The 26,372-nt window shown below is 43.4% G+C and overlaps 1 protein-coding gene across 1 annotated transcript in view; it reads right to left on the bottom strand.

Moving 5' to 3' along the window:
- The window catches only part of LOC112068845 (receptor-type tyrosine-protein phosphatase U-like), a 313,338-nt gene that overhangs the window by 25,844 nt on the left and 261,122 nt on the right, over positions 1–26,372 (bottom strand). The window contains 4 exon segments of the mRNA XM_024136057.2: positions 5,228–5,300; positions 7,866–8,053; positions 12,923–13,080; positions 20,140–20,278. Coding sequence (XP_023991825.2) covers positions 5,228–5,300; positions 7,866–8,053; positions 12,923–13,080; positions 20,140–20,278 — 558 coding nt within the window.

Below are 26,372 nucleotides of genomic sequence, written 5' to 3'. Positions count from 1 at the left end.
GTATACACGGCGAATATCTCCGGCTCTGATTTTATTTGATACATTTGATAATAACATCATAAAGTAGGTTTTTTCAACCGAGTTTTATCAGTTTATTCAACGTTTATTGGGACTTTTTGAGTTTTCCGTTCTTAGCCCCAAGAGAGGATGGGAATGTTAGCAACCTTGGCTAGCATTGTGGCGCGAATTCGACAGAAGAAATGGACATTCTAAAACCAAACAACGATTTATTCTGGACCAAGGACTCCTTGTACAACATTCTGATGGAAGCTCAGCAAAAGTAAGGAAAAATGTATGATGTTATTTCGTATTTCTGTGTAAAATATTGACTCCTATTCTCCGCCGTGTTGGTGAGTGCTGTCTCACAATAACGCAAGCTGTATGTTATGGTAAAGTTATTTTTTTAAATCTAACACAGCAGTTGCATTAAGAACCAGTGTATCTTTCATTTGCCATACCACAAGTATTTTTATGTAAAGTAGATGATGAGTTCTTTGGTCAGATTAGGTGTGTCCAAAATATCTCCGGACATTCTGGGAAGATTTTGCTACATATTCACAATGTATAACCACGATTGCAGCGCTAAATATGCACATTTTCGAACAAAACATAAGTGTATTGTATAACATGATGTTTTAAGACTGTCATCTGATGAAGTTGTCCAAAGGTTAGTGATTAATTTTATATCTTTTGCTGGTTTTTGCGAAAGCTACCTTTGCGGTGAATAAATGCGTTTGTGTGTTTGGCTATTGTGGTAAGCTAATATAATTCTACATTGTGTTTTCGCTGTAAAACTTTAAAAATCGGAAATATTGGCTGGATTCACAAGATGTTTATCTTTCATTTGCTGTACACCATGTATTTTTCATAAATGTTTTATGATGAGTATTTATGTATTTCACGTTGCTCTCTGTAATTATTCTGGCTGCTTCGGTGCTATTTGTGATGGTAGCTGCATTGTAAAACTATGATTTATACCTCAAATATGCACATTTTTCGAACAAAACATAAATGTATTGTATAACATGTTATACGACTGTCATCTGATGAAGTTGTTTCTTGGTTAGTGACTAATTATATCTCTATTTTGTCGGTTTTGTGATAGCTACCTATGCGGTGGAAACATGGTGAAAATATGCGGTTGTGTGTTTGGTTATTGTGGTTAGCTAGGCTATGCTAGTCAGCTTTTTTGATGAGGAGGATCCCGGATCCGGGATGTATATTAAGTAAAGGTTAACTGCAGTGCCCTGCAGTGCGCCCAGTTCATCTTTGAAAATCTCAGGGTACTTTTGAATGACATCCTCAGTCACTCGTGTGTGTTTTATCTCACTCCAGTTCAGTTGTATTTTGGTGAGCCAGTCACACCCTAGTAAACTAGGCCCATTCCCTTTCACCACCAGGAGCCGTGCTCTCGCTTCCTGGTTGTTGTATGCAATGTCCACCTCCAGAGACCCAAGCAATGGCATCGTCACACCGGTGTACGTACACAGTCTGATCCCTGCCGGTGTGAGGGCTGAAGCTTGTTTTGAGCCCCATATTTGTTTGTAGGTCTCCTCACTGATAACAGAGGCAGAGGCCCCCGTGTCAACCTCCATTCTCATCTGCTTTCCATCTACCTCCACTGTAGCATAGATAGGCTCTGTGCGCGGCTCACTCACATTAAACATGTTGTAGGAACAATGCTCGTCCTCCTCCTCTGTGCTCTTTAGGTGGTGAGCTACTGACTGCAGCTTCTTAGCTGTGAACTTGCCCTGCTCAGTCTGCCCACCGTCTGGCTTGCTCCTAGGACCCCTGCATTCTTTAGCTAAATGTCCCATTTTGTTGCAATTGTGACAGACAGTATCCTTGAACTTATAGTTGTTTGCATAATATGTTCACCCACATCTGAAACATTCCACTGCTTATCCCCTTTTTCCTGCCACCTCTTTTGTCACCTGACGCACTGCACAACTTCCACTTTCGGCCTTTTGAATATTTATAGCATTACAAGCCATCACCATCCCCATCCCTTGAGATAGTTCCAATGATCTCTTGAAAGTCAGTGTGGCTTCCACCAGCAAACAGTTCTGTATGCTGTCATCATTAATGCCACAGACTAATATGTCACGGAGCATGTCCTCTAACATAGCCCCAAACTCACAATATTCAGAGAGTTCACATAATTCAGCAACAAAGTTAGCAACAGACTGACCGGAAAATGGCAGTTAAACTTGAACCTATGGACAATCACTGAAGGCTTTGGATTGTGGTGAGTCTGAACGAGAGCAACTAAATACACAAAATTAATTTCTCCCGGTCTCCGTTGTGTAGCCAAATTCCTCATTAGCTTTTAGGTTTTAACCCCACACACACTCAAGAAAATAGAGCTCTGTTTAGCCTCATCTGTAATTCTATTTGCCAAGAAAAAGTGTCCCAACCTTTCTCTTCCATAAACTCAGTGATAGTCCCAAACATTGCCATTATAACGGCAACTTGTCCTTGACCCTCATTAGCGATTTTCACTTGCTACTGATTGTCGCCATCAATGTTTCCCTCGAGTGGCGGCTGCTCTCTGTCGCCTATTAATCTAGCTAACTAGCTAGCTAGCTACGTGACTACCTCCACTGTTTCTTAGCTAGCTAGCACATTGCCCTGTACATGCTGATAAAATGTTATCCTCGTCACCAAAAAGACGTAGTAACTTGACAAGGAATTCCCACACGCATTTCAATATTACTTTCACCCTAAGAACTAAAATGTGTACAGCCATGTACAAACGGTACAAATACAGCATAACAATACAGCCCACTCAACATGTGGTAGAGTCGCATTGTACAGATCCGACGGGGTGATGTCATCATCCAAGGGGAAAGGTCACGGTCAATGCTAACAATAACTATGGACACATGAATAGCAATTATACTATACTGCTGGTTAGTACAATACATTTTCAATGTAATTATTTATATAGGGTCCATACTATAACATACAGTCAAAGTCAGAATTTTACATACACTTAGGTTGGAGTCATTAAAACTAGTTTTTCAACCACTCCACAGATTTCTTGTTAAGAAACTATAGTTTTGGCAAGTCGGTTAGGACATCTGTTTATGCATGCCCATACCCTAACCCCACCACCTCCATGAGGCACACGCTGTCTGCCATCTTCCCGGTAGAGTTGAAACCAGGATTCATCTGGGAAGAGCTCACTTCTCCAGCGTGCCAGTGGCCATCGAAGGTGAGTATTTGCCCAATGAAGTCGGTTACAACGCCAAACTGCAGTCAGGTCAAGACCCTGGTGAGGACGAAGAACACGCAGATGAGCTTCCCTGAGAAGGTTTCTGACCATTTGTGCTGAAATTCTTTGGTTGTGCAAACCCAGTTTCATCCGGGTGGCTGGTCTCAGACAATCCCGCAAGTGAAGAAGCAGGATGTGGAGGACCTGGGCTGGTGTGGTTACACATGCTCTGCGGTTGTGAGGCCGGTTGGACCTACTGCCAAATTCTCTAAAACGACGTTTCGGGGCTGTCGCTGGGCAATACGGACTTTCAGCTCCCTCCAAAGATTTTCTATTGGGTTCAGGTCTGGAGACTGGCTAGGCCACTCCAGGACCTTGAGATGCTTCTTACAGAGCCACTCCTTAGTTGCCCTGGCTGTGTGTTTCGGGTCGTTGTCATGCTGGAAGACCCAGCCACGACCCATCTTCAATGCTCTTACTGAGGGAAGGAGGTTGTTGGCCAAGATCTCGCGATACATGGCCCCATCCATCCTCCCCTCAATACGGTGCAGTCGTCCTGTCCCCTTTGCAGAAAAGCATCCCCAAAGAATGATGTTTCCACCTCCATGCTTCACGGTTGGGATGGTGTTCTTGGGGTTGTACTCATCCTTCTTCTTCCTCCAAACACGGCGAGTGGAGTTTAGACCAAAAAGCTCTATTGGGTTGGAGTCTGTTTGATTGAGTGTGTGGACAGGTGTCTTTTATACAGGTAACGAGTTCAAACAGGTGCAGTTAATACAGGTAATGAGTGGAGAACAGGAGGGTTCTTAAAGAAAAACTAACAGGTCTGTGAGAGCCGGAATTCTGACTGGTTGGTAGGTGATCAAATACTTATGTCATGCAATAAAATGCAAATTAATTACTTAAAAATCATACAATGTGATTTTCTGGATTTTTTAGATTCCGTCTCTCACAGTTGAAGTGTACCTATGATAAAAATGACAGACCTCTACATGCTTTGTAAGTAGGAAAACCTGCAAAATCGCAGGTGTATCAAATACTTGTTCTCCCCACTGTATATGGCTTTTTTATTGCGGTTTTGGAGCAGTGGCTTCTCCTTGCTAAGAGGCCTTTCAGGTTATGTCGATATAGGATTYGTTTTACTGTGGATATAGATATTTTTGTACCTGTTTCCTCCAGCATCTTCACAAGGTCCTTTGCTGTTGTTCTAGGATTGATTTGCACTTTTCGCACCAAAGTACGTTAATTTCTAGGAGACAGAATGCGTTTTCTTCCTGAGCGGTATGACGGCTGCGTAGTCCCATGGTGCTTATACTTGCGTACTATTGTTTGTACAGATGCACATGGTACCTTCGTTTGGCAATTGGATGAACCAGATTTGTGGAGGTCTCCAATTTTTCTTCTGAGGTCTTGGCTGATTTCTTTTGATTTTCCCATGATGTCAAGCAAAGAGGCAATGAGTTTGAAGGTAGGCCTTGAAATACATCCACAGGTACACCTCCAATTGACTCAAATTATGTCAATTAGCCTATCAGAAGCTTCTAAAGCTATGACATAATTTTCTAAAATTGTCCAAGCTGTTTAAAGGCACAGTCAACTTAGTGTATGTAAACTTCTGACCCACTGGAATTGTGATACAATGAATTATAAGTGAAATAATCTGTCTGTAAACAATTGTTGGAAAAATTACTTGTGTCATGCACAAAGTAGATGTTCTGACCGACTTGCCAAAACTATAGTTTGTTAACAAGAAATTTTTGGAGTGGTTGAAAAACGAGTTTTAATAACTCCAACCTAAGTGTATGTAAACTTCCGACTTCAACTGTATTTTTACCTCAGGTTCTTCCACTGAGGTAAAAATATCTATTTTACATGGAAGACCTGGCCAAAAGAACCTACATATCAATATTTTCATGTAAAAGAATATAACACATATTTGCAATTGACAATATTGCTTACGGTGATCAGTGCATTCGTCCCAAGAGGGCTGGCATGTCCATGATGGCTTACATCCCATCAACGTGTCATGCCTCCCTTTAGTTTTGTCCTTATTTTTGGTGCAGTCCCAGCCATCAAAGAAGCTCTGTGGAGGGGTAGGGAAGTATATGTTAATGATACTATCACCAATACCACCCTTCCCCTATCGAGTCAAACATATTTACAATGCGTCTCTTCTAAACCATTATATCTGCAGTTGTCTGTTGTGTTTGAGCGACGTAAGGGGGAAATAGAAAATGAATGGGTATAATTGGAGCAATATCGTTCAAGTAGTGAGCCAATGCATACATCATGACGGTGTAGTGCTATTCAAAGACCATTCGAACTGAAAGGGAGTTCAAAAGCATCGTAGATGACAAGTAGCTACCTGTTCACATTAACTGATCATGCAGAACATGTGGAGGAACCTTAGCTTCATGTTCACACACAGACAGAAAACTCTAGAAAATTCAATACGTCCTGCCTAGTCATAGCCCCATGCACAACTCTGTTCCAACATGCTCCTGTCCTCTCATCAACATGCCCCACTATCGCCATCCCATGACAGTCCTGACTCCAGGGCAACCCCAGCAGCGGGATCCAGCTCTCTTATGCTCTCATCAGCCAAACTACTCCTCTCCCCTAGTGTGTGGGGTCAAGTTTCCCCCCACACACACCCCTGTGGTTGTTCAGCCACCAGGNATATATTTATGAACATATTCTTATTCATTCCTTTACACTTGTGTGTATAAGGCAGTTGTTGTGAAATTGTTAGATTACTTGTTAGATATTACTGCATGATCGGAACTAGAAGCACAAGCATTTCGCTACACTCGCATTAACATCTGCTAACCATATGTATGTGACCAATACAATACAATTTGATCTCTCTGTGTGTGAACATGAAGCTCTCTAGTGAATCCCATACACTCTGTTCCAACACGCTCCTCCCATCAACATGCTTCACTATCGCCATCCCATGACAGTCCTGACTCAAGGACAACCCCAGCAGTGGGATCTAGCTCTTATATGCTCTCATCAGCCAAACTACTCGTCTCCCCTAGTGTGTGGGGCCAAGTCCCCCCCCCCACCACACACACACACACCTGTGGTTGTTCAGCCACCAGAGGGGACTGTGGGTGAATCCAAGTCTGCATGCTGAGCAGGGGATTACAACCCCACTACTCCCCACAGAGAGAGAGTAACCACCCAAACCCTGCCTAGGATTACACCAACCCCCCCACTTTCCCCAATATAGACTTGGAGAGTGAGGCCCATGGATCGGGGGGGGGGTTGCAGGGAGGGGTTAATTGGTTCTGAGGATCACACAAAAAATTAAGAGTAAACTCGAATGAAAGACAAGACGAGATACAGTGAAGAACAGTCTGAGCCGTTACATAACTGTGTTATGAATAATTTTGCTGCAGTGTTCACAAATTATCGCTCTCTTTTTTCTCCCCCAGTGCAATATTACTGTGTCAACCAGCCCACCGGTTTTGACTACTTTCCTTTTTCCTAATCATGGAGAAGTATCCCACCGGGGAGAAATGCTTCAGGGCTGTGTGCCCTCCAAAATGTGGCCCGACACATCCAGACAGCCATGGAAATCAGCCTTTACAGAGGTACTGGAATAATAAATGGGTTTAGATCTGCTTGTCTCCCAAAACAAAACATTTCCCTCTCTACCTATGGTAAAGTACAGACTCAGTTCCACAGTCTGAATGTCGAGAGATATTCAATTATTTAACTTTTATTTAACTAGGCAAGTCAGTTAAGAACACATTCTTATTTACAATGATGGCCTACCCATGCCAAACCCTCCCCTAACCCGGACGATGCTGGGCCAATTGTGCACCGCCCTATGGCACTCCTGATCACGGCTGGTTGTGATACAGCCCGGGATCAAACCAGGGTCTGCGCCACTCGGGTGCCCTCGGGAGATAATGGAACCGAGGGAGACTCTCCTTAACACACACTCCCTGATGCATAAAGACGTTTGGAACAGAGCCTATAAGTCCCCCAAGGCTTCTCTCCTTAATTGCAGGCAATGATTTCACAAAATGTCTCCCTCGTTGTGCCATGCACGACTTAAGAACACTTTCAACTTGGTGGCATCCTATACAAGCCCAAAAACCTCTGTTAAGAATTCTCCTCTAACCAGAGTACAGAGGATCTTCTTTTTTCAGTGTGGTACTGGAGGTCAGCCAGGAGTTGGGAGCTACCGAGCCCCGGATGCTGAGACAATTGGCAGTCACTGGGCTGGGAAACAAATGGCCTCCTGGTCTGGAGAACCCCTGGGGATTGGGGGGCTTCATCAGCTACAGCCACTCTGACAGAGGGGCTATTTGAGCTCCAGACAATGATGATTTATTAATAGTCTCACAGTGAACTTGGTCCAAGAAGTGTCTTTTAACCCTGATCATACATTTTTGCAATCTGTAAGAACTGGGATGTGAGTGATAACTTCACACAATCTGACTACTAAATGCATAATCTCCTGTCTACAATTTTGACTTTTAAATTATGACTTATTCTACATTTTAAACCCCTAAATAGTGTATGATGACATGACTACAAACTTGTATTTTCTCACACCTTCCCCGGCAATACACCATTATACCATCCAAACACACATCAGCCACAACCATGCCTCTGTACCTATACTTCCTACCTCGTACTCCTGTTTGAAGCCGTACCCCTCTGCAGTTTTCATCTGGTTGATGTGCTGGAGAAGGTCAGCCACGCGCACAGCAGGGTGGAGCTGACCGGTGTGGTAGGGTGAGCCCTTACGAACACACTGGCGTCGCGGCGAACCCCCCAGAAGACTACTGGACTCGTTCACTGAGCTACACTGCTCACCTGTGAGAGAAGGACAAAGGAAGGGGGCACCATTAGGCATAGAGTTACACACAAAAGGTGGTATCTGAAATTAAGTAATTTGCAACTTGATTTTTCATATGAAACTCCTGTTGATGTCAATGCCAGTCAATATTCCATAGGCTCAGTGGTGACCCGTCATCTGCCCCACCTGTTTTGAGCCCCACATTTTGAGGTACATTTTGGGGGGGGTAGATTTTTTTCCTGTTTTGCTTTGTTATTTTGGCATTAATACACGTCACATATCAGACTGCAAACAATGTAAAACAAATGTCATTGAGTTAATAAAGCCGCAAACAAACATGGTCTTTTTTTTTGCTTTCTTGAGTAAGGCAGCTCCAAAATGCAGGTGTTTCAGCTTAGCTCAGTGCTTTCTGTGGTGGTGGGGCAAGCCAGCAGAAAATACAGAGCGTTGCGCCTGATTGGCTCAGTTTTCTGTCATGATTGGCTAAGTTTTCTATCACTCATGGGGCAGTACGTCACCCCCAAGTCTGAGGTTAGAGCTCGAACATTTTAGCCCCTTGGGTTACAAGTGCCCATCCAAGAAGGCTCAAGGTCATTGGCCACAGATACAATGACATGACATTATATCTACAGTAGCAATCACTATTTCACGTCACCTGCCTGTTATTCAGTGGAGAGGGTGTGTGGTCCAAGTCTGGGTTTAAGGATTTAAAACATCTGTCTGAAAGGGTTTCAAAACATGAGAATTGTGCATCACATATACAGTAGAAAACGCTGTTAAACTCTGATTACTGGGGAAATCAAATGTTGTGGCTCAACTACACACCGCATAGAGACGAACTTCACAACCGACAAAAGGAGGACAATAGGTACGTGCTTGGCAGAATTATAGCATGCATTAAGTTGTGTAGTTTACTGTTCGGACTTGGTAGTGCACATGTAGCCTATAGAGAAATGTAATGATTGAATATTGTAAGAGCTTTCATTGTCTGCTTATGTGCCCACGTTATTTATTATACGGTTCTGACTTGATGTACAAGGAGAATACTGTAAGAAAGGCCCATGTTTATGTCGCTCTGTAAATTAAAAAAATGCTGAACAAATAGGCAGCCGTCTAATTTAACCTAAATCTAGGTAAATATTACTTGTGTAGAGAACATTTTTATTGTCAGTCATTTCCAAACAGATGATAATATCTTTAATTCGTGGTATGTAGATGTATAAATTAATGTGATACAAATTAATTGTATGATATTGAATTTTCAACTAAAACTGATGTTTAATGACGTGATCAAAATGGCATTTGTCTATGGCTGTCTGAGAAAAATTACAAAAATATATACATTCCGGAATACTACGATCACTGCCATTATCAGATATTATTTCTAGACAAACCAAAAACTATTATAATTGTGGTAAAATGGTGTTTCAATAAGTTTTCATTTCTGAAAGCTTCCCCAAAGTGCCCGAAGTTGCAGAATCCCCCAGCTAAAGATAGACTAGCCAGTTAGCTTTGTAGCCATGGATTGTGCACCCTCCATTATTTAGTTCAGTAACTACAGTAGCTAATTTAAGGGGGAAATTCACCTTAAATGTTTTGTGCAACTGCCTTTTTTTATTTTTATTTTTTTATTTTTTATTTTTTTATTTCACCTTTATTTAACCAGGTAGGCTAGTTGAGAACAAGTTCTCATTTGCAACTGCGACCTGGCCAAGATAAAGCATAGCAGTGTGAACAGACAAACACAGAGTTACACATGGAGTAAACAATAAACAAGTCAATAACATGGTAGAAAAAAGAGAAATCTATATACAATGTGTGCAAAAGGCATGAGGTAGGCAATAAATCAGATAATTACAATTTAGCAGATTAACACTGGAGTGATAAATCATCAGATGATCAGTGCAAGAAGAGATACTGGTGTGCAAAAGAGCAGAAAAGTAAATAAATAAAAGCAGTATGGGGTGAGGTAGGTAAATTGGGTGGTAGTTTACAGATGGACTATGTACAGCTGCAGCGATCGGTTAGCTGCTCGGATAGCAGATTTTTAAAGTTGTTGAGGGAGATAAAAGTCTCCAACTTCAGAGATTTTTGCAATTCGTTCCAGTCGCAGGCAGCAGAGAACTGGAAGAAAGGCGTCCAAATGAGGTTTTGGCTTTAGGATGATCAGTGAGATACACCTGCTGGACGCCGTGTTGCGGGTGGGTGTAGCCATCGTGACCAGTGAACTGAGATAAGGCGGCACTTTACCTAGCATAGCCTTGTAGATGACCTGGAGCCAGTGGGTCTGACGACGAACATGTAGCGAGGGCCAGCCGACTAGGGCATACAGGTCGCAGTGGTGGTCGTATAAGGTGCTTTAGTAACAAAACGAATGGCACTGTGATAAACTGCATCCAGTTTGCTGAGTAGAGTATTGGAAGCTATTTGTAGAGACATCGCCGAAGTCGGGATCGTAGGATAGTCAGTTTTACTAGGGTAAGTTTGGCGGCGTAGTGAAGGAGGCTTTGTTGCGGAATAGAAAGCCGATTCTTGCTTTGATTTTGGATTGGAGATGTTTGATATGAGTCTGGAAGGAGAGTTTGCAGTCTAGCCAGACACCTAGGTACTTATAGATGTCCACATATTCTAGTCGGAAGTTAAAGTTAAGGAAACTTTAAGGAACAAGATGATTTTTCCTTCCTTCTCTGTTATCCTCTAACGAGTCACAAACCCGGATCCGGGATCCCCCCCATCAAAAAAGCTGACTAGCATAGCCTAGCCTAAAGCCACAGGGATATCATATAATAAAATGTTCATGAAATCACACGTCCAAGACACACAAATGAAAGATACACATCTTGTGAATCCAGCCATCATTTCTGATTTTTTAAATGTTTTACAGGAAAACACAATATGTATTTCTATTAGCTAACCACCATAGCAAAAGACACAACTTTTTTTTCTCCACCATTTTTTTCCTGCATAGGTAGCTATCACAATTTCGACCAAATAAAGATATAAATAGCACTAACCAAGAAACAACTTCATCAGATGACAGTCTGATAACATCTGTATTGTATAGCATATGTTTTTTAGAAAAATGTGCATATTTCAGGTATAAATCACAGTTCTACATTGCAGCTGCAATCTGAAATAGCGCCGAAGCAGCCAGAATAATTACAGAGACCAACGTCAAATACCTAAATACTCATCATAAAACAATTCTGAAAAATATATGGTGTACAGCAAATGAAAGACAAACATCTTGTGAATCCAGCCAATATTTCCGATTTTTTAAGTGTTTACAGCGAAAACACAATATATAGCATTATATTAGCTTACCACAATAGCCAGAAACACAAGCCACTTACCAGCTGCAAAGGTTAGCGATCGTAACAAACCAGCAAAAGATATATAATTTTTGACTAACCTTCATAAACTTCATCAGATGACAGTCCTGTAACATCATATTACACAATGCATATAGGGTTTGTTCGAAAATGTGCATATGTAGCGGCACAAATCGTGGGTATACAATGTGATTAGTAGCCAAACTTCAAGCAATCTGTCCGGCGCCATCTTGGAGAGGCACCTAATCTAATCAATAACTAATCGTAAACTTGACTAAAAAATACAGGTTGGACAGCAATGAAAGATACATTAGTTCTTAATGCAACCGCTGTGTTAGATTTTTTAAATTAACGTTACTACGACATACAACGTGCGTTACAGCGAGACCGTGCCGAAATTAATGGCGGAATTATTGTTTAACATTTTTCAACATAAATACAAATTAACAGCATAAAGACTTCTTACTATTTGTTGAGCTTCCATCAGAATCTTGGGCAAGGTGTCCTTTGTCCATAATAATCGTTGCTCGGCTGTAGAATGTTGTCTTCAACCGTGAATTAGCAGCAAACATTAGCTATGTGGCCCAAACATGCCCAACTCTTCAAAACGCAGGACAAAGAAAATTCCAAAAATCGCAATATACTCATGTAAACTGATATAACTCGGTTTAAAATAACTACGTTATGATGTTTCTAACACCTATATCGAATAAAATCAGAGCCGGATATATCTAACGCCGATAACGTGAGCTTCTCAGAATGCCATCCTGAGGTCTGTCTTGCGTCATGGCGAACGATGAAAAGGGTGCACCCCTCGTGCCAAGCCTATTTATACTGCCTCAGATCTGCCTAGCAACCCCATTCCAATTCTCAACGCTTGCTGACATCTAGGGGAAATCGCATGCAGTGCTTGTCGACCAATAGAATAATTCCAATTATTTAACTGACCCAGGAACAGAGTTCCCAATTTCAGATTTCTCACTTCCTGACAGAAAGATTGCTCCAACTCGAGTTCTGTTTTACTCACAGATATAATTCAAACGGTTTTAGAAACTAGAGAGTGTTTTCTATCCAATAGTAATAATAATATCCATATTGTACGAGCAAGAATTGAGTACGAGGCAGTTTAATTTGGAACGAAATTTTTACAAAGTCGAAAATGGCCCCCCCATTGACAGAAGATTTAAGCACCTTAATATTTCAAGATATCGAGATGAGAAGGAAGACAACTAGAATCACAAATAATTTTCTTGCCTGAAGGTGTTTCACTTCTGTTTGCAATTGTATTGTTCTTGTATCTTATTACACTGTGGATCTGCTGCAGGGAGCATAGCTGCTTCTGAGGTATATGAAGCTTTCTAAATGGACTAAATGGATTTGTCGGAGTATAAGTTCACACACAATATTGTGGGAGCGTTTGATTAACATTTTGGGAAAAACTTTAGACCTCAGGTTTTCCACGAATGAATCATAGTTTGATTACAGGTGTCTTGTTTTTATTTGAAAGCACATACTGCAGGTGTGTGTGCTTATACCTGTGTATGTGTGTCTTACCGCGCATGCTGCAGGTGTGTGCCATGCGTGCTGCAGAGAGGGCCACACGCTCATCCTCCTGCAGGGTACTCTGGTCAGTGAAACTGCGCTCCATCGAACCCATGTTACTCTTCTCCTGACGGTACGTTATGGGTGTCTTATTGATGTTCACTGGCTTCCTACAAACACACAGAGAGGGAGAGGGAGGGGGAGGGGAGAGGGGGATAGAGAGAGCAACAGTTTTATTTGGCCACTGAAACTCTTCATTGGCAGCGAGAGAGCACAAGCATGTGAATGATCGATTGGCAAAACAATGGAAAAGTAGGAGGTTGCAGGACCAAACCACAGCCAAAGCAGCTAGACCAGCCTCTAATTGAATATGTCAACGTTTTCCCCTTTAACGAGTAAACCATGTCACTTCCTGTCAGAGCAAATGTAGCAATCATGCCGCTAAAAGCAAACTTCATGGTGGCTTAGTTTCTTCTCCAGTGTTGTGCATGCCATAGGTGTGGACTCGAGTCATATGACTTGAGACTCGACTTCATATAAAATTAGACATATTTTTCATAGGCCTAGATACACAACATAACCAAAAGTATGTGGACACCTGCTTGTCGGGCGCTGATGTTGGGCGATTAGGCCTGGCATGCAGTCTGCGTTCCAATTCATCCCAAAAGTGTTAGATGAGCTTAAGGTCACGGCTCTGTGCAGGCCAGTCAAGTTCTTCCACACCGATCTCGACAAACCATTTCTGTATGAACCTCACTTTGTGCATGGGAGCGTTGTCATGCTAAAACAAGAAAGGGCTTTCCCCAAACTGTTGCCACAAAGTTGGAAGCACAGAATCGTCTAGAATGTCATTGTATGCTGTAGCATTAAGATTCCCCTTCACTGGAACTAAGGGGCCTAGCCTGAACCATGAAAAACAGCCCCAGACCATTATTCCTCCTCCACCAAAGTTTACAGTTGGCACTATGCATTCAGGCAGGTAGCGTTCTCCTGGCATCCGCCAAACCCAGAATCGTCCGTTGGACTGCCAGATGGTGAAGCGTGAATCATCACTCCAGAGAACGCTTTTCCACTGCTCAAGAGTCCAATGGCGGCGAGCTCTACACCACTCCAGCCGATGCTTGGCATTGAGCATGGTGCTCTTAGGCTTACTGCTCGGCCATGGAAACCCATTACATGAAGCTCCCAACTAAGTTATTGTGCTGACGTTGCTTCCAGAGGCTGTTTGGAACTCTGTAGTGAGTGTTGCAACTGAGGACAGACGTCTATGCGCTTCAGCACTTGGCGGTCCTGTTCTGTGAGCTTGTGTGGCCTAAAATTTCGCAGCTGAGCCATTGTTGCTCCTACACGTTTCCACTTCATAATAACAGAACATACAGTTGACCAGAGCAGCTCTAGCAGGGCAGAAATTTGACAAACTGACTGCTAGAAAGGTGGCATCCTATGACGRTGCCACGTTGAAAGTCACTGAGCTCTTCAGTAAGGCCATTCTACAGCTAATGTTTGTCTATGGAGATTGTATGGCTATGTGCTCAATATTATACACCTGTCAGCATCGGGTATGGCTGAAATAGACAAATCCACAAATTTGAAGGGGTGTCCACATACCTTTGTATATATAGTGTATTTTAATTTCTTGTGAATAGGGGGGCGCTGTTTTCACTTTGGAAAAAATCGTGCCCAAATGAAACGGCCTCGTACTCTGTTCTAGATCATACAATATGCATATTATTATTACTATTGGATAGAAAACACTCTGAAGTTTCTAAAACTGTTTGAATTATATCTGTGAGTAAAACAGAATCATTTGCAGCAAACTTCCATACAGGAAGTGAAAAATCTGAAACAAGGCTCTGTGTCAGGGCCTGCCTATTCAACTGGCTTTTATTTATGGATCTGTATGCACTTCATACGCCTTCCACTAGATGTCAACAGGCAGTAGAAGGTTGAATGGGGTGTCTAGCTTGATGTGAGGCCGAATAAGAGCTTTTGGAGTGGCAGGTCCGGTCTTTTGTCAGTTTTCGACGGCGCGCAGGGAACTCCATTGTCTTCTGAAAAGCGTTCGTATACACTACGAATTGCTCCGGCTCTCATTTTATTGGATACATAGAGAAGAACATCATAAAGTAGGATTTTCAACCGAGTTTGACCAGTTTATTCGACGTTTATTGGGAATTTGGGAATTTTTCTTTCCAAGCGCCAAGAGTTGATGGGCATGTTCGCGCCACAATGCTAGCCAAAGTTGCTAATTCGACAGAAGAAATGGACATTCTAAAACCAAACAACGATTTGTTCTGGACCTAGGACACCTTGCACAACATTCTGATGGAAGATGCAGGAAAAGTAAGAGAATATTTATGATGTTATTTCGTTTTTTGTGGTAAATGTTGGCTCCAACAAGGCGGAGAATATGTGAGCGCGTCTCACAATACTGCATGCTGTATGTTGTACTAAAGTTCTTTTAAAAATCTAAACACAGTGGTTGCATTAAGAACCAGTGTATCTTTCATTTGCTGTACAACATGTATTTTTTTAGTAAAGTTTATGATGAGTTTAATTTCTGATTAATTTTATCTATATTGCTAGGTTTTGTGAAAGCTATTTTGGCGGTGAATAAATGGCGTTGTGTGTTTGGCTATTGTGGTGAGACTAATAGAAATATATAAATTGTGTTTTCGCTGTAAACACTTAAAAAAATCGGAATATTGGCTGGATTCACAAGATGTTTATCTTTCATTTGCTATACACCATGTATTTTTCATAAATGTTTTATGATGAGTATTTATGTATTTCACGTTGCTCTCTGTAATTATTCTGGCTGCTTTGGTGCTATTTGTGATGGTGGCTGCAATGTAAAACTACGATTTATACCTCAAATATGCACATTTTCGAACAAAAACATAAATGTATTGTATAACATGATGTTATAAGACTGTCATCTGATGAAGTTGTTCAAGGTTAGTGATTAATTTTATCTCTATTTCTGGGTTTTTGTGAAAGTCACCTATGCGGTGGAAACATGGTGAAAACATGCCGTTGTGTGTTTGGCTATTGTGGTTAGCTATAAGAAATACATATTGTGTTTTCGCTGTAAAACATTTAAAAAATCGAAATTATGGCTGGATTCACAAGATGTTTATCTTTCATTTGCTCTATTGGACTTGTGATTTCATGAAATTATATTATATTATATCCCGTCCCATTAGGCTAGGCTATGCTAGTCAGCTTTTTTGATGAGGATGCTCCCGGATCCGGGATGGGTATCACTGAAAGGGTATTAATAGGCTACATATAGGGAAAGAGGTTACCTAGTCAGTTGCACAACAAATGCATTTAACCAAAATATGTATTCCGCATTTATCCCAACCCCTCTGAGTCAGAGAGGTGCAGGGTCTGCCTTAATCGACATCATCGGTGCCCGGGGAGCAGTTGTTGGGGGTTAACTGATGCTTTAACAGACTAGAAACGTATGAACTGAGTTCTCCCTACAACATGCCTGCTCAATGTGTAAATGTATGTTTTTTTTAACTGTCGTGCTTTGTGTTTTATTTGTAAATGTGTCTTTGTATGAAAATGAATGTGCTGCTATATTGGCCAGGTCTCAATTGAACAATCGTTTTATAATCTCAATGAGACTAACGCGGTTAAAAAAAGGTTAAATGAAAATAAATTAAATGTATAATGCCTGTTCAGCTGGACTGGAAACTCTCAACAACCCTCTTTACCGAATTGGAGAATGTCCACCTATTTCTGAATAAGCATAGACCAGACTCTGAATCTGGGGTTAGAACAGGGCTCCGGGCAGCCGAGCGGAAATGGAGGAAACTCGCCTCCCTGCGGACTTGGCATCCTTTCACTCCCTCCTCTCTACATTCTCCTCTTCTGTCTCTGCTGCTAAAGCCATTTCTACCACTCTAAATTCCAAACATCTGCCTCTAACCCTAGGAAGCTCTTTGCCACCTTTCTCCCTCCTGAATCCTCCTCCCCCTCCTCCCCCTCCTCCCTCTCTGCTGATGACTTCGTCAACCATTTTGAAAGAAGGTCGACGACATCCGATCCTCGTTTGCTAAGTCAAACGACACCGCTGGTTCTGCTCACACTGCCCTACCCTGTGCTTTGACCTCTTTCTCCCCTCTCTCTCCAGATGAAATCTCGCGTCTTGTGACGGCCGGCCGCCCAACAACCTGCCCGCTTGACCCTATCCCCTCTCTCTTCTCCAGACCATTTCCGGAGACCTTCTCCCTTACCTCACCTCGCTCATCAACTCATCCTTGACCGCTGGCTACGTCCCTTCCGTCTTCAAGAGAGCGAGAGTTGCACCCCTTTGAAAAAATCTACACTCGATCCCTCCGATGTCAACAACTACAGACCAGTATCCCTTCTTTCTTTTCTCTCCAAAACTCTTGAACGTGCCGTCCTTGGCCAGCTCTCCTGCTATCTCTCTCAGAATGACCTTCTTGATCCAAATCAGTCAGGTTTAAAGACTCGTCATTCAACTGAGACTGCTCTTCTCTGTGTCACGGAGGCGCTCCGCACTGCTAAAGCTAACTCTCTCTCCTCTGCTCTCATCCTTCTAGACCTATCGGCTGCTTTGATACTGTGAACATCAGATCCTCCTCTCCACCCTCTCCGAGCTGGGCATCTCCGGCGCGGCCCGCTTGGATTGCGTCCTACCTGACAGGTCGCTCCTACCAGGTGGCGTGGCGAGAATCTGTCTCCGCACCACGTGCTCTACCACTGGTGTCCCCCAGGGCTCTGTCCTATTCTCGCTATACACCAAGTCACTTGGCTCTGTCATATCCTCACATGGTCTCTCCTATCATTGCTATGCAGACGACACACAATTATTCTTCTCCTTTCCCCCTCTGATAATCAGGTGGTGAATCGCATCTCTGCATGTCTGGCAGACATATCAGTGTGGATGACGGATCACCACCTCAAGCTGAACCTCGGCAAGACGGAGCTGCTCTTCCTCCCGGGGAAGGCTGCCCGTTCCATGATCTCGCCATCACGGTTGACAACTCCATTGTGTCCTCCTCCCAGAGTGCTAAGAACCTTGGCGTGATCCTGGACAACACCCTGTCGTTCTCAACTAACATCAAGGCGGTGACCCGTTCCTGTAGGTTCATGCTCTACAACATTCGCAGAGTACGACCCTGCCTCACGCAGGAAGCGGCGCAGGTCCAAATCCAGGCACTTGTCATCTCCGTCTGGATTACTGCAACTCGCTGTTGGTGGGCTCCTGCCTGTGCCATTAAACCCCTACAACTCATCCAGAACGCCGCAGCCGTCTGGTGTTCAACTTTCCCAAGTTCTCTCACGTCACCCCGCTCCTCCGCTCTCTCCACTGGCTTCCAGTTGAAGCTCGCATCCGCTACAAGACCATGGTGCTTGCCTACGGAGCTGTGAGGGGAACGGCACCTCCGTACCTTCAGGCTCTGATCAGGCCCTACACCCAAACAAGGGCACTGCGTTCATCCACCTCTGGCCTGCTCGCCTCCTACCTCTGAGGAAGTACAGTTCCCGCTCAGCCCAGTCAAAACTGTTCGCTGCTCTGGCACCCCATGGTGGAACAAACTCCCTCACGACGCCAGGTCAGCGGAGTCAATCACACCTTCCGGAGACACCTGAAACCCACCTCTTTAAGGAATACCTAGGATAGGATAAAGTAATCCTTCTAACCCCCCCCCCCTCCTTAAAAGAGTTAGATGGGCACTATTGTAAAGTGGTTGTTCCACTGGATATCATAAGGTGAATGCACCAATTTGTAAGTCGCTCTGGATAAGAGCGTCTGCTAAATGACTTAAATGTAAATGTAAATGTAACTAAGCTCATGAGGCATTTATATATTTCTCAAGAATTAGGGGTATATACAGTGCTCTTATTGGTACAGTGAATCATTTTTTGTCTTTTGGCTCTATACTCCAAAAGTTTGGACTTGTAATCAAACAATGACTATGAGATTACAGTGCAGAAAGTTACAGAAGCACAAATATTATACCCCCCCAAAAATGCTAACCTCCCCTGCTATTGTAATGGTGGGAGGTTAGCATGTCTTGGGGGTATGATATTTGTGCATGTGTAACTTTCTCACTCATCATTCATTTAGGATTATCTGTAATCATGGTAGCATCCACATTCATGTAGAAGTGTTTAGAAACATATTCTATTCTTATATTCAATAAAAGTGACAAATTGTTTACCATTCATTTCTATTGGGTACAAAATCATCTGAAACACAACCAAAACAAACAGCAAATGCATCCGACAAATTTGTAGTCACAAGATTGCATACTATGAATTTGAAAATGCAAATACTTATTTTTTACTACTTTAAGACACATATACTTTAACACAAGTGAATTTGTCTGAATACTTTTGCTCCCCTAAAATGGGGGGACTATGTACAAAAACTGCTGTAATTCCTAAACGGTTCACCCGATATAGATGAAAATACCCTCAAATTGTTTGATTTCAAATCCAAACGTGTCAAGTATACAGCCAAAAGAAGAAAAAAACTTCACTGTCCCAATAATTACAAAAAAATGTATTTAAATATCATAGAGTGGGCCATTAAAAAGCGGGCAAAACCCAGACACTCCCCTCAGGGCAGTGTCAAGTCACTCCTGTGAAAGGGAGTATATGAGTAGGGTGTAACGTCTGGGTCATATGCTGCCATAAAGGTGTGTGGGGCGACCCTCTCGTTGTCACCATCTGCGGGGAGGTGAGACCTTTGGGAGCTAGCGGCTAGGCTAATCATCTCCTAAAGCACAGCTTTCCCTCCCAATTATCCTCTCATTTATGGGTCACGCTTCTGCCCGGCGTGCGTAATTACAGTAAGTGAGTAATTGAATTGTATTTGCATTTAATTAAATATTTCACACTCAAACGAGCCCTGCAGATGAGAGCGGTGTGGTCCCTCTGATACACCATAAGGGTGTACCCCTCTCTCTCTCTCCCTCCCTGTCACATGTGCTCTCTTCAAAACAACCTGGCCCTTTGGAAAGGCAAATACGAGTTCTAGGGAAGACTCGAGAGTAGAATCTAAAGAATAGCATCAACATTCTACAGATACACAAGCATGGTTTGTGTGGTCCAGAGAATTGTCAGTTAGGAAACAACTTATTTACCACCCTGTGTGGTAATCCTGTGCCTCTGAGGAAAGTTAACTATTTGGCTAACTGAGTGAGGACCGAGAAGTGGTATAAAAATGTGCGCCAGTGACTCACCCCTTCCTGATGATGATGATGATGGCCCCCAGGAGCAGGATGAGCACCACCAGGCCCCCAGCACACACCCCCAGGATCAGCCCCATCTCCTCTGAGTGTTGGGACACCTCCAGAGCCCGCCGGTGGTCCTTACAGGCCGCTGAGAGAGGGAGATGAAGGGAGGGGAGGAAGCAGAGATGGAGAGGGATGAAGGGAGAGAGAAAGGAGGTGGGACAGAGAGGGGGTGGAGAGAGAGAGAGCAAGAGAGCGAGAGAAACAGAAAGAAGGAGAGATACAGACAGAGAGGGTTGAAAGAGGGGTGGCAGCTAGCCTAGTGGTTAGAGTGTTGGGCCAGCAACCAAAAGGTTGCTAGATTGAATCCCCGAGCTGACAAGGTAAAAATCTGTCGTTCTGCTCTTTAACAAGGCTCTTCCTAGGCCGTCATTGTAAATAAGAATTTGTTCTTAACTGACTTGCCTACTTAAATAAAATGTTACAAAGAGGGGGACAGAAAAAGGGATATAGGAAGAAATGTACAGGCTTAAAATGCAGATCAATAATCAATGCTTATCATACACAACAGTCATCACTGTCAAATCCTGACTCGTAATATACCAATGGCTGGACTTACCCTGACTGCTGAGAAAAGATAGACATTTACAAAACAGACTGACTCTTCACCGCCACATCTGTGCATTCATATGCACGGTTTAATTTATTTATACGGCAGTATGTTTCAAGGGACAAATATTACATATTGAAACTCTTTCGGCTACCAGAATGTACGATAAAAACAATTACAAAGGGTGTGTGGTGCCCACATCAATAGCTCCTGCTAATATAGACACATTGTGTTCATTAGACAAGATATTTGGATGGGAGACACAAACAGACCACTGTAATGTGAGAGCTTTTCAATAGGTGAATCATACTGGATATTTCTCTGCTCTTTCAATAGCCATGGGGAAAGGTTTGCGTCTTCTTGACAATAAGAGCCCTTTGTGTCTTCGAGTGATACACAGGAAAGGAGGTTTGAGATATACTGTATGAGGCCAGGGATAAACGTTGTCTAGGACTGGGGGAATGTTTTGTGGAGGGTCTTCACAAACTTGCCGCACTGAGTACCTGGGTCGTGTTCAACGGGCACCAAACAGAAGAACACAGACTGAAATAGAGAGGGCCTACCTAGACCTTTTCGTTTTTCAATTGTGTGCCCTAATGAATGTGACTTTGAAGACAAAGACCTTCTGTACAACCACAGAATGTTTAATGCCACATCAAGACAATACTAATCTAAATCCAAGACGATAGTGTGGTTTATTTAAATACACACGAGTACAGTAGAGTATGGGTGGCAGGTAGCCTAGTCGTTAAGAGCGTTGGTCCCATAACTGAAAGGTTGCTAGTTTAAATCCTCTAACTGGCAAGGTGAAAAAATCTGCCGTTCTGCCCTTGAGCAAGGCAGTTAACTGCTCTTTGGGCACCAATGATGTCGATTATGTTATGCTGGTGAATGAGGACCCAAAAGCGACGTAATAGAAACAGAGTCTTTATTCCAGTCTTAAACAAATAATGATACTCCTGGATATTAAAATCCTCGGGGTTTCGGTGAGAAGCCACAGAAGAACTAAAGAGACGGGATAAAGGCATCAGGCTTGGTGTTCTTATTTCCGGGCGATAGAATAGCACGATCCGAAAGAGCGAAAAACAACGCCCCAACGAGCTGACGTGCATTAAGTCGTTTGGCAGAACGGATGTACTCAAGGTTCTTATGGTCAGTCCAAACGACAAAAGGGACGGTCGCGCCCCTCCAACCACTGTCGCCCTTCGCCTATGGCTAAGCGGATGGCGAGCAGTTTCGCGGTTACGCCAGACCATCATAGTTGCGCTCCGATGCGGAGCAGGCGATGAGAAAAGTAAGCGCAAGGATGGACTTATCGTCAGAATGGAAGCGCTGAGACGAATGGCTCCCACGCCCACCTCTGAAGCGTCAACCTCGACAATGAATTGTTTAGTGACGTCAGGAGCTAACAGGATAGGGGGATGTAACGCTTCTTGAGGAGATCAAAAGCTCCCTGGGGGAACCGGACCATTAACTTCTTGCAACTATAGGGGTGGCTGTTCGCGCATTAGCATATTTTGTGTCTCCAAATTAAACTGCTCGTGCTAATTTCTTGATCGTAAATATGCATATTAATTGTTATTATTGGATAGAAAACACCTTCTAGTTCTATAGGAAGTTGGAATTTTGTCTCTGAGTGGTACAGAACAATTTCTACAGCACTTTCATGACAGGGTTCAGATTTCAGAAATTTTTACCTCTGATCTGGGTCTGTTTATAAGGCCACAGTGAATGCTCTGAAAGAACCGACACTGCCTACGTCTTCCTCTGGGTGTCTGTACGCATCACGTTTTCAATGAAGTCGATGGGACGTTCACAGCCATTATAAATGACAAAAATGTACAGAGACCGTCCTTTCTCAACTTGTCGCCTCAAGCGTGAAGGCATCGGGACCTGCCTCGTTCCAAATCGTTTTTCTACCAGCAATATTTCTCCGGTCATGTTTTCAGTCGTTATAGTTGTTAAAAACATCATAATGTAGTTAATTTGGAGCCGTTTTATATCAATTTATATCCGTTTAGTGCGATTTTGAGGAATTCTCTTTGTTTGCGTTTCTGAAAGTTTTGGACACGTTTTTAGGGAGTCGTCGTTGGTGGTGGACATTTCGAAGAGACAGAGGACATCTATCGACCAAAAAGACGTTTATAACATAGAAAGGATACATGTGCCAAGAATATGATGGAAGACAGCTCAAGTAAGCAATATTTAATATGATAAACGTGTTTCTGTCGAAATATTTTAAACGCAAATTCGCCATTTTGTTTGGTATAGCTTCACTTGGCCAACCCTGTATTGAAAGTAAGGATAATTTTAAAAATGTAAATCCGCGGTTGCATTAAGAATAATTTGTCTTTCCGATTGCTGTCAACCCTGTTTTTTTAGTCAGTATATGATTACGTTCAATTAAACTAGATCACTCTAATAGATGACGTCAGACATATTGAGGCTTGATTTCCTAGTATTTTTATTTGTGTAACCACGGTTTGTTATGGCTAAATATGCACTTTTTCGAACAACTGTATATGGTATATTGTAAAATGATGTTACAGGAGTGTCATCGGAAGAATTCTGAGAAGGTTAGTGAAAAATTAAATATTTTGGCGGTGATTACGTTATAGCCTCTTTGGCTGGAATCGATGCTCTGGTACAGTTTGTTCATGTGGTATGCTAACTTATGCGATTTATTGTGTTTTCGGCTGTAAACGCTTAGAAAATCTGGAAATATGGTCTGAAATCACAAGAACTGGGTCTTCCATTGCTATGCTTTGCTATGTTTTATGAAATGTTTTATGATGAGTAATTGGTCATACACGTTGCTCCTATCTAGTAATTCTAGTCGATTGTGTATGGTGGGTGCAATTGTAAACTGTGATTTCTACCTGAATATGCACTTTTTTCTAAAAAAACTATCCTATACCATGAATATGTTATCGACTGTCATCTGAAGAGGTTTTTTCTTGTTAGTGGTATCAATATCTATGTTGAGCCGAATTGGTGATAGCACCTGAAGGAGTAGAAACTGATGCGAGTTAGAATAGTGGTTGTTATTTTGCTAAACGTGTTTAGCTAATAGATTTATCATATTTTGCTTTCCCTGTCAAAACATTTTAAAAAATCTTGAAATGGGTGGCTTATTCCAAAATCTGTATCTTTCATCTGGTGTCTTGGACTTGTGCTGTTAATGATATTTAGATGCTACTATCTACTTTTTGAAGCATGCTAGGTATGCTAATTAGTGTGTGGGGGGTGTGGGGGGTGCATCCCGGATCCGCGGGGTAAAGATGGCTCGTGAAAGGTGTAAAGGCAAGTCTTGACAGAAGTCAGAGCTGTGAGAGGGGCAGCCACTTGACCGAAAATTACGAATGAAACGCCGATAGAAATTTAGCGAAACCGAGAAAGCGCTGCAACTCGACATGTGACTTAGGAACGGGCCAATCGCTGACAGCCTGGACCTTAGCGGGATCCATCTGAATGCCTTCAGCGGAAATAACAGACCGAGAAATGTGACAGAGGAGCATGAAAGGCGCACTTCTCAGCCTTCACGTAGAGACAATTCTCTAAAAGGCGCTGGAGTACACGTCGAACGTGCTGAACATGAATCTCGAGTGACGGTGAAAAAATCAGGATATCGTCAAGCGTAAACGAAAACAAAGATGTTCAGCATGTCTCTCAGTACATCATTAACTAATGCCTGAAAGACAGCTGGAGCATTAGCGAGACCGAACGGGCAGAACCCGGTATTCAAAATGCCCTAACGGAGTGTTAAACGCCGTTTTCCACTCGTCCCCCTCTCTGATGCGTACGAGATGGTAAGCGTTACGAAGGTCCAACTTAGTAAAGAACCTGGCTCCCTGCAAAATCTCGAAGGCTGACGAAATAAGGGGAAGCGGATAACGATTCTTAACCGTTAATGTCATTCAGCCCTCGATAATCCACGCAGGGGCGCAGAGTACGGTCCTTCTTCTAAACAAAGAAAAACCCCGCTCCGGCGGGAGAGGAAGAAGGCACCACGGTACCGGCGTCGAAGAAACAGACAGATAATCCTCGAGAGCCTTACGTTCGGGAGCCGACAGAGAGTATAGTCTACCCTGAGGGGGAGTGGTCCCCGGAAGGAGATCAATACAAACAATCATACGACCGGTGAGGAGGAAGAGAGCTGGTCTGGACCGACTGAAGACCGTGCGCAGATCATGATATTCCTCCGGCACTTCCTGTCAAATACCAGGTTCCTCCTGAGTAGAGGGGACAGAAGAAACAGGAGGGATAGCAGACATTAAACACTTCACATGACAAGAAACGTTCCAGGATAGGATAGAATTACTAGACCAATTAATAGAAGGATTATGACATACTAGCCAGGGATGACCAAAAACAACAGGTGTAAAAGGTGAACGAAAAATCAAAAGGGAAATGGTCTCACTGTGGTTACCAGATACTGTGAGGGTTAAAGGTAGTGCTCACATCTGATACTGGGAGAAAGACTACCATCTAAGGCGACATGGGCGTGGGCTTCCTAACTGTCTGAAGGAATGTCATGTTTCCGAGCCATGCTTCGTCCATAAAACAACCCTCAGCCCAGAGTCTATCAAGGCACTGCAGGAAGCAGCCGAACCGGTCCAGCGTAGATGGACCGACAAGGTAGTACAGGATCTTGATGGAGAGACCTGAGTAGTAGCGCTCACCAGTAGCCCTCCGCTTACTGATGAGCTCTGGCTTTTACTGGACATGACATGACAAAATGTCAGCAGAACCGCAATAGAGGCAAAGGCGGTTGGTGATTCTCCGTTCCCTCTCCTTGGTCGAGATGCGAATACCTCCCAGCTGCATGGGCTCAGTCTCTGAGCCGGTGGGAGGAGATGGTTGAGATGCGGAGAGGGGAAACACCGTTAACGCGAGCTCTCTTCCACGAGCTCGGTGACGAAGATCTACCCGTCGTTCTATGCGGATGGCGAGTGCAATCAAAGAGTCCACGCTGGAAGGAACCTCCCGGGAGAGAATCTCATCCTTAACCTCAGCGTGGAGTCCCTCCAGAAAACGAGCGAGCAACGCCGGCTCGTTCCAGTCACTGGATGCAGCAAGAGTGCGAAACTCTATAGAGTAATCCGTTATGGATCGATCACTTTGACATAGGGAAGCCAGGCCCTGGAAGCCTCCTTCCCAAAATGAACGATCAAAAACCTGTATCACTCCCTCTTTAAAGTTCTGATAAACGTTAGAACACTCAGCCCTTGCCTCCCAGATAGCTGTGCCCACTCCCGAGCCCGACCAGTAAGGAGTGAAATGACGTAAGCGATCCGAGCTCTCTCTCTTGAGTATGTGTTGGGCTGGAGAGAGAACACAATATCACACTGGGTGAGAAAGGAGCGACACTCAGTGGGCTGCCCAGAGTAACATGGTGGGTTATTAACCCTAGGTTCCGGAGACTCGGAAGACCAGGAAGTAGCTGGTGGCACGAGACGAAGACTCTGACTGTCTGGAGATCGGAGACCTGAGCGGACAGGGTCTCAACGGCATGACGAGCAGCAGACAATTCCTGCTCGTGTCTGCCGAGCATTGCTCCCTGATCTCGACGGCAGTGTTGCGAGAATCCGTAGTCGCTGGGTCCATTACTGGTCGGATTCTTCTGTTTATG

This window comes from Salvelinus sp. IW2-2015, unplaced genomic scaffold, assembly GCF_002910315.2.
Source record: "Salvelinus sp. IW2-2015 unplaced genomic scaffold, ASM291031v2 Un_scaffold768, whole genome shotgun sequence".
NCBI classification, from domain to species: Eukaryota; Metazoa; Chordata; class Actinopteri; order Salmoniformes; family Salmonidae; genus Salvelinus; species Salvelinus sp. IW2-2015.
The sequence above is the reverse complement of the archived record's forward strand: the minus strand, read 5'-3'. Positions and strand labels throughout refer to the sequence as shown.